The following is a 10,589-nucleotide window of genomic DNA, read 5'->3' on the forward strand; positions in this document are numbered from 1 at the left end:
GCCCCCCCCCCCCCCCCCCCCCCCCCCCCCACACACACACTTCGAAGTAACCCCTCTGCCAGTTCCTTTTGAAAACACCTCACCCAGTATAGGTCCCATCCCCCTACCATTCGATCCTCGGGTTATGCCTTCGCGGGTTGTACTCCAGGTCTACCACCTTAACTCTCAGTCCTCTGTTGATCTCTGCCACCCTCCGCAGCTCTTCATCCACCGAGGTAGAAATGGTCACTATGCTGTGACATCCACTGAGGTAGAAATGGTCACTATGCTGTGACATCCACCGAGGTAGAAATGGTCACTATGCCAAGGCCTCCTCCATCCCTTTTGTTTTCTCCCCTGCTCCCGCACCATCGTCAAAGTTCTCACCAACTCCTCTCATTGGGCAGGGTCTCTCCTACCCATGCCTTCAGTGAGGCCATCATCATCATCTGATGCTCCGAGAACAGCCGTTCCAACTCCCCAGCCATCACCTCCATCATCTTTCTTCCTGCTGCACCCCTCACAACGGTCGGCGATGGACGTTCGCTCGCTGCCTTCTTCCCTGGATTGTTCTTGCCAGTTTCTGACATTCCTTAAATGTCCTAGACCTTCCTACAGCTCCTCACGAACAAATCTTCACCATAAACTGGACTAAGGCCATACAATACCGCTCTGGCAGGAGTGATTATTTCTCGTGAAATGGCTGGGGGTTTCCATTATCTTCAGCAAAAGACAGATTTAATCAATAATCTTTATTGTCACAAGTAGGCTTACATTAACACTGCAATAAAGTTACTGTGAAAATCCCCTAATCGCCACATTCTGACGCCTGTTCGGGTACACAGAGGGAGAATTCAGAATGTCCAAATTACCTAACACCACGTCTTTCGGGACTTGTGGGAGGAAACCGGAGCACCCGGAGGAAACCCACACAGACACGGGGAGAACGTGCAGACTCCACACAGACAGTAACCCAAGCTGGGAATCGAACTGGGGACCCTGGAGCTGTGAAGCATCAGTGCTAACCACTGTGCTATCGAGATTTATGCAACTATGTGATCAGTTTTGATCGCCAAAGATGGGTCCTGAGAATTCTTGCCAGTGAAATTCTCAGCGACATGTTCAGATGATGATGCCAGTGAAAGGCCCCAGAAACCTGCAGATAAGCTATTCATTCTGACAGCTGACATTCTATTGACTGTCAGTATCTTGCCATGTGACGTAGTTTGCCAACTTAACTCAGCCTCTGCAGAACACTGACTTCGAGATGAGAGACTACGAAAGTTGATAAAAACATTGACAAAATAAATCACAGGAAAAATGGAGCAATTAATACCATAGACGCCAGTAATTCCATTGTTCTGCATGACATAGCCAAACCTCATTGTATTGTCCTGATAGGGCAGAAAAGTGGTGCATTGGTTAGCACTGCTGCCTCACGGCACTGAGGTCCCAGGTTCGATCCCGGCTCTGGGTCACTGTCCGTGTGGAGTTTGCATATTCTCCTTGCGTTTGCGTGGGTTTCGCCCCCACAACCCAAAGATGTGCGGACTAGGTGGATTGGCCTCGATAAATTGCCCCTTCATTAGAAAAAATGAAATGAAATGAAAACCGCTTATTGTCACAAGTAGGCTTGAAATGAAGTTACTGTGAAAAGTCCCTAGTCGCCACATTTCGGCACCTGTTCGGGGATGCTGGTATGGGAATTGAACCATGTTGCTGGCCTGCCTTGGTCTGCTTTAAAAGCCAGCGATTTAGTCCTGTGCTAAACCAGCCCCTTGAATTGGGTACTCTAAATTAAAAAATATATATATGGTACTGCTAAAACCTGCGTAATATCCTTGACCCATCAACACATTGCTGCATTTCCTGTTGGCTTCAGTAGGGTTTTTTTTACTTTGGATTTAAAAGGATCCTGCTTGGATGTAGATTGAGGTGAAACGTTTATACTCATTCCCCTCTTCCACTGTTTTATATTCACAGGCCAACCTGGGCCTCTACTGCTTTGCCAACAATCAGGTTTCAGTAGCGCTGAGGCTGCTGTATCGCGCTCTCTACCTGATGCTCACTGTCTGTGGAGAAGACCACCCGGAAATAGCTGTTCTTGATGTAAGTGTGTGAATGACAGCTTTCTTTTGGGGTAGAATGAGTTGAAATACTTGGTGTTTCTTCTTTGGGTGAGGGGAGGTGGTCTATGTTGGGGGATGTGGGATGCAGGCTAAAAATCATCAAAGTTGGTGGTCACCTGTATTGGTTGCCCGGGCATATTATCAGCCTCATGACTGGAAATCAGTGTGATGTGACTCGCATTTAAATGTAATATTTACCATAGAAAAAGGATTCCAAGGTGCTTCAGAGAATACAGTCACCATTTTTTCATGTTCGGAGCAGGATGAGAAGGGAGGGCGGGGTATGGGGAACAGTCTGTCAGCGTAGAAGTTTCATTATCTTAGATTGGAGCTTCTCGTGGCCGGGACTTGGAGTTGCTTAGTGTGAAATTAACTTTATTTTCTTTCTCTCTCTCTCTCTTCCTCCCTCCCCACACCGCCCACAGAGTAACATCGGCCTAATGCTCCAAGCTGCACTGGATTGTGACCTCGCAATTCGATTTTTGCAGAAATCTCTGGAATTAAATCTCAAGTATTATGGGGCGCAAGCTTTGGAGACTGCTCTGAGGTACATCATAGGACTCCTCCTGTATCTGATAAACTTGACTCAGAATTGCTTTAGAATAAACAGGATACAAATTGCCCTGTAATTTTGCACTTACTCATGCCGGCTGTGAGCATGTTTTTGTATTTTCTCCAAACAAATTTGTGAATATTCCTATTTCAAAGCTGCTACCGGTTTCTACTAAATGCTTCACATGCAAACCTTTTTGATCTCTGGGATTCAAATTGCAATTCAGCTTAGATTAACAGGAATCCAAGTTTCTTGTCTACCAGCTGCAAGATCGCTTCAAAACAAAAATTGTTAATTCTACTTAGCATAGGAACAAAGCTCCCCCTAATTTATAGTCTTCTTCAAAGGCTACAGGATGGCTATAAAAATGTCACATTCAAAGGTTGGGATTGATAGCGAATACAGTAAGTTTTCCAAGAAAGGACTTGCATTTATATTGCACCTTTCACAATCCCAAACCGTCCCAATGTTTTACAGCCAATAAGTTATTGTTTGAACCAGCCACTGTTATAACATAGAGAAATATGGCAGATAATTTTTGCAGTGGGATAATGATTAGATTATCTGTCTTTTAATAATGTTGGCCAGGACATGAATAATGCCATGGAGGGGTGAGCAGGAATCAAAAGCCTGCATCTAAAATTTTCCTGACCTGGGAATGCTTGATGCTGACATCCTAATAGAGCAATGATTATGCCATTGTGGGCCTCCTAGTTCACCAGCAATAAATAAAGTTACAACGCCCAATAATTTGCAAATATCACAAGCTTCATCTCTGTCTGGTCATAGTTTTAGGATTTACTTATCAAGAGGGAAACAGTGCTAAGGATAAACCCTTGCATACTTCCAGGCTCAAGGAATTCTAAGATGCCAAATTGGAGCTTAAGGTATGAATACCAAGACGTATGGGCTGGCTCACATGTGCCTTAAATAACATTGACCATTAACATGACCATTACTGAAAAGTACAAAACTCTCAAACCATGTTTAAAGATGTAAATAAATACTGCACAGTTTTTACCTTGCTAGTTTATTGTGGTCCAATTGCTGACATCTTAGAATTTGACAATATATTGATATGCCTTAGAACATAGAACATAGAACATAGAACAGTACAGCACAGAACAGGCCCTTCGGCCCTCGATGTTGTGCCGAGCAATGATCACCCTACTTAACCCACGTAACCGGTATACCCGTAACCCAACAATCCCCCCATTAACCTTACACTACGGGCAATTTAGCATGGCCAATCCGCCTAACCCGCACATCTTTGGACTGTGGGAGGAAACCGGAGCACCCGGAGGAAACCCACGCGCACACGGGGAGGACGTGCAGACTCCACACAGACAGTTACCCAGCCGGGAATCGAACCTTAGCCATGGTAGCGAACAGTTGGGTACAGGTATTGGCTGATGAGGGTTCATTGTGATGTTTTGGGCTGTTTCTCTCATTTGAAGTTTGTTTGTTTATTTGTCACTTACTGTAATCATTCCTGTCAACATTAGTCACCACTAATAGCTGTGATCATGTTTCAACATTCAGTAATATGAAATATGTCATGTCTGATTTGAATGGATGGTTCGTCACAATATGCAACCTTTTTATGAATTGATCACAACTAACCCCTCCCAACTGCATCTGAGACCTCGTCCACAGGAGCCACTGCAAGGTATGTTACAAGGAAGTTCCAAAGTGCAGAGTCCTCTAATGTTCCACTGGAAAATGGAACTAAATTTAAGGACCCACATCTAGGATAGTCATCATGAGTTGAACCAGACCTTCTGTCTAATTAGTTTTTTGTTTGAACTGTATAGCTATCACCTCATGGCCCAGGTCTACGCGAGCAAGGCAGAGTTCCGAACCGCTGTACAGCAAGAGAAGGAAGCCTACACCATCTACAGGGCTCAGGTCAGTTATTCCAACTCTGTTTTCCCGCGGTGTTGTAGAGCTCAGGTTCACAAGTCAACCTTTAGTGAATCTTTTGAGAGTGACTTTACTGTTTCACACTCAATGAAATACAAGGCAACTGTGTACTGTAATGTAAACGGCAGGTTATGTAGTTGACCAGGAAATTATGTTGACCGTGCCAAATAATGAGCTCTACTGATTTAAGCAGGGAGCCACCCTATTGTTTTTAATGAAGAAGTCAATTAATTCATCCAGCTACTCATTCCTTGGATCCATATGAAATGAAATGAAAATCACTTATTGTCACAAGTAGGCTTCAATGAAGTTACTGTGAAAAGCCCCTAGTCGCTACATTATGGCGCCTGTCCGGGGAGGCTGGTACGGGAATCGAACCGTGCTACTGGCCTGCTTGAAAAGCCAGCGATTTAGCCCAGTGAGCTAAACCAGCCCCTATACATGGTGACATAAACAGTTTTCCACTCCCTCAACTCTTCCTTTTGGCAGAGGAAGGGGCTCTTCATCCAATGACCCCAATTGTTTAATATTAGAATCTGCAGTGCAATCAGTAAAAGGTTATTCATATTTTAATGTTGGGTAATTCAATTGAATATTCAACCATATAATGTTCCAGTGCATTGATTAAATGGAAATTTTATGTTATGGTTACAGTGGACACCTCTGTAAGATAGAGGCAGTGGTACCATGCCCCAACAATGTTGTTGGCCTGTTGATTCTAATACTGGAAACAAAGGGCTTTTGTGCAATGTTGAAATGCATGAAAGCATGTGAAAAGGCCATTTGGCTCATTAAGCACTCTCCTACAGTACACAAAAATTCTACTCCACCATTTACTCTCCCAAGAGAAGGACCTAGATAATGCTGCTGGTTTCAGCGAAATTCCAAAATATTAACTGCTTAGCAACTATATGGGAATGTGGCAGTTCTAAATCAGTATTTTTCTTGCACTTTTATTTCTAACTCAGCTTGGGGAGACTCACATAAGAACAAAAGCGAGTTCTGAGTTCCTGAAGCATGTCACTCAGCAGGCGGTGAACCTACAGAGAACCATGAATGAGATTTACAAGAATGGATCAAATGTTAAACTTCCTCCAGTACAGGTCAGGACCTCTTATTCGCTTACAAAGGATTATTAGCTACCTCTTTGCTTCCAATTCTTTTAGAATGGATTCTGCCAAGCAGGGCTGTCTTGGCAGCGACCAAAAAGCTGGTTGGCCTTTGTCAGCAGATGTAATATGTACCACTATTCTGAAAGCTGAAATGCAGTGAATGGGAAGTTGATGCTAATTAGTTGGTTATGTAGGATTTTCCAGTTTTGCTACAACTTTATATATTGCCTTTTAATGTTGTAAAATGTCCTGAGGAACTTTAAAAGAGCATTATCTAAATCTGACACAGCCATATGAGGATATATTGGGCCCAATGGCCAAAACCTGGAAAAGGTAGGTTTCAAAATGTCACAAGTGGGCTTACATTAACACTGCAATTAAGCTATTGTGAAAATCCCCTAGTCGCCAAATTCTGGCGCCTGTTCGGGTACACAGAGGGAGAATTCAGAATGCCCAATTCACCGAACAATCAGTCTATCGGGGCTTGTGGGAGGAAACCAGAGCACCCGGAGGAAACCGGAGCACCCTGAGGAAACCCACGCAAAAGCGGGGAGAATGTGCAGACTCCGCACAGACAGTGACCCAAGCGGGAATCGAACCTGGGACCCTCGTGCTGTGAAGCAACAGTGCTAACCACTGTGCTACTGTGCCGGAATGTCTTGAAGGAGGAAAGATAGAAAGTGAGGTGGCAATGGTTCAGAGAGGGAATTTCAGAGCTTTTGGGCCTTGGCTACTGAAGGCACAGCTGCTAATTGTGAAGGGATTAAAATTGGTGATGCTCAGGGAGCCAGCATTGGAGGAGTACAGATATCTGATGGTTAAAGAAGATTACAGGGATCTGGAGGGTTGAGGCTACGGAGGTTTGAAAAAGAGGACTGAAATTTTAAAATTGAGGCATTAGCATAAAAAAATAATTGGATACTCTAAATTTATTTAAAAAAAATAAAATTGAGGCATTGCTTAACAAGGAGTCACAAACTGGGCGGCATGGCGGCACAGTGGTTAGCACTGCGGTGGTGGGTACCGGGTTCGATCCCGGATCACTGTCTGTGTGGAGTTTGCACATTCTCCCCGCGTCTGTGTGGGTTTCACCCCCACAACCCAAAGATGTGGTTAGGTGGATCGACCACACTAAATTGCCCCTTAATTGGAAAAAATATAATTGGGTACTCTAAATTTATTTTTAAAAAACACAAGGAGTTACAATAGGTCAGCGTGCAACGAGGCTCGGTGAATGGAACTGTGAGTGGGGACACAGGCAGCTGAGTTTTGAACACCCACAAGTTTATGAAAGTTGGAAACTTGAAGGCCATCCAAGGGTGCGTTGGAATAGTAAATCCTAGAACCAACAAAAGCATCTGTTTCAGGAGCAAATGAGTTGAAGCAAGTGCAGAGTCCAACAATGCTATGAAAGTGGAAACAGGCAGTCTTAGTGATATTGTTTAGAGACAGAGCCAGGTGTTGAAAGAGATGGTGGTGAAATTGCGCTCATCCGCAATCCCTCCTCATCCCTCCTTACCTTATGTTTTTAAAAATAAATATGAGTACCCAATTATTTTTTTTTCCCAATTGAGGGGCAATTTGGCGTGGCTGATCCACCTACCCGCACATCTTTGGGTTGTGGGGGTGAGACCCACACAGACAGGGGGAGAACGTGCAAACTCCACACGAACAATGACCCGGGGTCGGGATTCGAACCCGGGTCCTCAGTGCCGCAGTCCCAGTGCTAACCACTGCGCCACCCCCTTCATCTCAATCTCAGATTTGAACTTTACTATTGACCCAAAAATCTGATAAAGTGACCCATTTGCAAAGAAAATCCCAAACTTCGACCACCCTGTGTGTGAAGACTTTTTTTTCTTAATTTCACTCCTGAAAACTCTGGCTCGAATGTTTTGACTCTGATCCCGTCAGTCGTTGACTCCCCAGTGAATGGAAACAGTTTCTCGCTCTCCATCCCCGGGGTGTCGGGGCGGTGGGGGGGGGGGGGGGGGGGGGGGGGTTCCGGGTGTCATTTGCTAAATCTGCACTGTGCTGTCTCCAAGGCTGCGTGCAGTTCTTTTTTTTTAATTTTTAAAAAAAAAATTTTTTATTGGAATTTTTTGCAGAAAATATAACAAAAAGTATAGCAAAAAGCAGTAATATGCAACTAACAGCCCCATAACACCCACAATTCCCCCCATACCGTAACATCACATGTATCACATTCCCCCACCCCCCCCCCAAAACAAGAGAACTTAACCATAAATTAAAATTAAAAAAATCAAATTTAAAAAAAAAAAACTAACAAAATCAACGCCCCCCCCCCCCCCCCCCACCGGGTTGCTGCTGCTACTGTCCCAGTACCCTATCGTTGAGCCAGAAAGTCGAGGAAAGGTTGCCACCGTTTAAAGAACCCTTGCACCGATCCTCTCAGGGCGAATTTAACCTTCTCAAGCTTAATAAAGCCCGCCATGTCATTGATCCAGGTCTCCACGCTTGGGGGCCTCGCGTCCTTCCACTGTAGCAAAATCCTTCGCCGGGCTACTAGGGACGCAAAGGCCAGCACACCGGCCTCTTTCGCCTCCTGCACTCCCGGCTCTACCCCAACCCCAAAGATGGCTGCGTGCAGTTCTGGTCGCCGCATTACCAGAAGGATGTGGATGCTTTGGAGAGGGTGCAGAGGAGGTTCACCAGGATGTTGCCTGGTATGGAGAGTGCTAGCTATGAAGAAAGGTTGAGTAGATTAGGATTGTTTTCGTTGGAAAGACGGCGGTTGAGGGGGGACCTGATTGAGGTCTACAAAATTATGAGAGGTATGGACAGGGTGGATAGCATCAAGCTTTTTCCAAGAGTGGGGGTGTCAATTACAAGGGGTCATGATTTCAAGGTGAGAGGGGGAAAGTTTAAGGGAGATGTGCGTGGAAATTTTTTTACGCAGAGGGTGGTTGGTGCCTGGAACGCTTTGCCAGTGGAGGTAGTAGAGGCGGGCACGATAGCATCATTTAAGATGCATCTGGACAGATGTATGAACGGGCGGGGAACAGAGGGAAGTAGATCCTTAGAAAATAGGCGACAGGTTTAGATAAAGGATCTGGATCGGCGCAGGCTGGGAGGGTCGAAGGGCCTGTTCCTGTGCTGTAATTTTCTTTGTTCTTTGTTCAGTGTTGTCAGCATACAAGTGGAAACTGATGCTGTGTTTTTGGATGGTGACAGAGGGGCAGCATGTAGATTTGAAATGGTAGGGAGCCTAGGTTAGATTCCTCAGGGACTCCAGTGATGACAGTGCAGGAGCAGAAAGAGAAGCCTTGCAAGTGTTTCTCTGGCTGTGGTTGGATATCTAGGAATGGAATTATTTAAATTAATATCCGTTAGCAGACAATACCTGACAGTTTGACCACTTATTTTTTCAGACCACAACCCTGAATAACAAGATGATACTGCAACAGCTTAACCTGATCAATCGGATTGTCCTTAATGATAACAGGTAACCTTGTCCTTTCCGTTTCTGTGAATAACTGCCATATTTTCCCCAAGAGATTGTTCCATTTTGAATTAATGCTATTTGATAACTGGGAATTACTTCAGTGGTAAATATTCAGACATCAATCTGCAAATACCGGCAGAGATTGATAGCAAAGGGGAAATTAAATTTATCTCTCAGCTGTGGATGTCTTGCCGTTTGAAAGCCGCTTACATTGCTCCACGATAGCCCATTTTGCAGTTTACTGGCAAGGCTGGTGCTGAGACTTATAAACTAGATCAACCAAGCCTGTGGCTGAATTTGCTGATCTATGTGAGCAACAGTTGGACAGTGCTGCAGTGGAGAGGATGCTCTTGTGGGCCTTGACATCCCTGAGTAAACATGCCTTCCTCTTTCTCAGTCACTATCCCAGAACTCTTGATGGAAGTCTGCAAATGTTGAAGTTGATCGTGATCTCGGCTGTGGTATTTTCACTGTCAAGTAGCCTGCAAACTCTCTAGCATTCCAGACTGACACATGAAGAAGTCATTTGGGTTGGGCCAGATGCTTGAGGGGCAGCCAGTAATTGTTGATCTAAACTCTGCAAGGAATCTGTACCAGGAGAAAAGCTAGAAAATGTATGAGCAATGTGCATGTTTCTCATGAAATCCATACCCTGTAAGTGCTTGTGCAAACTGACTTCCAGGTTTGTCTACAAAACAACAATCAGACTGCAATTAATAATTCACTGTGAATCTTTGGGACACCTTGAGGATAAGAGAGAGATCCAATTTAAATAATTATAATAATAATCTTCATTATTGTCACAAGGAGGCTTACATGAACACTGCAATGAAGTTACTGTGAAAATCTCCTAGTTGCCACATTCTGTCACTGTACCACTGAGGGAGAATTCAGAATGTCCAAATGACCTAACAGCACATCTTTTGGGCCATGTGGGAGGGAACCGGAGCACCCGGAGGAAACCCACGCAGACACTGAGAGAACGTGCAGACTCCGCACAGTGTCCCAAGACGGGAATTGAACCCGAGACCCTGGAGCTGTGAAGCAACAGTGCTAAGCACTGTGCTACCATGCTGCCCATAATTACACGCTAATAGTTCTACAGCACCGCAGTGTGGTCAGAGGATAAATGGATGCAGTGGGATCTGCATCACTGACCCTTGTGCAGTCAAAACAGCTGACCCAAGTACCAGAGCCATTCTATGTTCTGAAAAGGTCAAATACACCCCCTCTCTTCCCCAAATTCTCAGCGTTTTGCTTTGTCTCACTCTCAACTATCTTCCCAATACCAGACAGAGATTACAGACTGCATATTGTCAGTGTGGGATGCACACGTTCTGTAAAACCTGATGCCAAGTGACATGCCTTTGACTTGTTTTGATTCTGTTGTGAAATTTGTCTGCTGTAATCAGAATTATCACCTGCCA

At 44.7% G+C, this 10,589-nt stretch overlaps 1 protein-coding gene across 3 annotated transcripts in view; it reads left to right on the forward strand.

Moving 5' to 3' along the window:
• LOC119954419 (clustered mitochondria protein homolog) overlaps positions 1–10,589 on the forward strand; it is a 143,746-nt gene that overhangs the window by 131,272 nt on the left and 1,885 nt on the right. For all 3 annotated transcript variants that reach the window (XM_038779657.1, XM_038779817.1, XM_038779744.1), the window contains exons 21-25: positions 1,963–2,088; positions 2,534–2,655; positions 4,476–4,569; positions 5,553–5,687; positions 9,089–9,162. In XM_038779657.1, the coding sequence (XP_038635585.1) occupies positions 1,963–2,088; positions 2,534–2,655; positions 4,476–4,569; positions 5,553–5,687; positions 9,089–9,162 (551 nt within the window). The remainder of the gene's footprint in view (positions 1–1,962; positions 2,089–2,533; positions 2,656–4,475; positions 4,570–5,552; positions 5,688–9,088; positions 9,163–10,589) is intronic.

The sequence above is a fragment of the Scyliorhinus canicula genome, chromosome 1 (genome assembly GCF_902713615.1).
Source record: "Scyliorhinus canicula chromosome 1, sScyCan1.1, whole genome shotgun sequence".
In the NCBI taxonomy this organism is placed as follows: domain Eukaryota; kingdom Metazoa; phylum Chordata; class Chondrichthyes; order Carcharhiniformes; family Scyliorhinidae; genus Scyliorhinus; species Scyliorhinus canicula.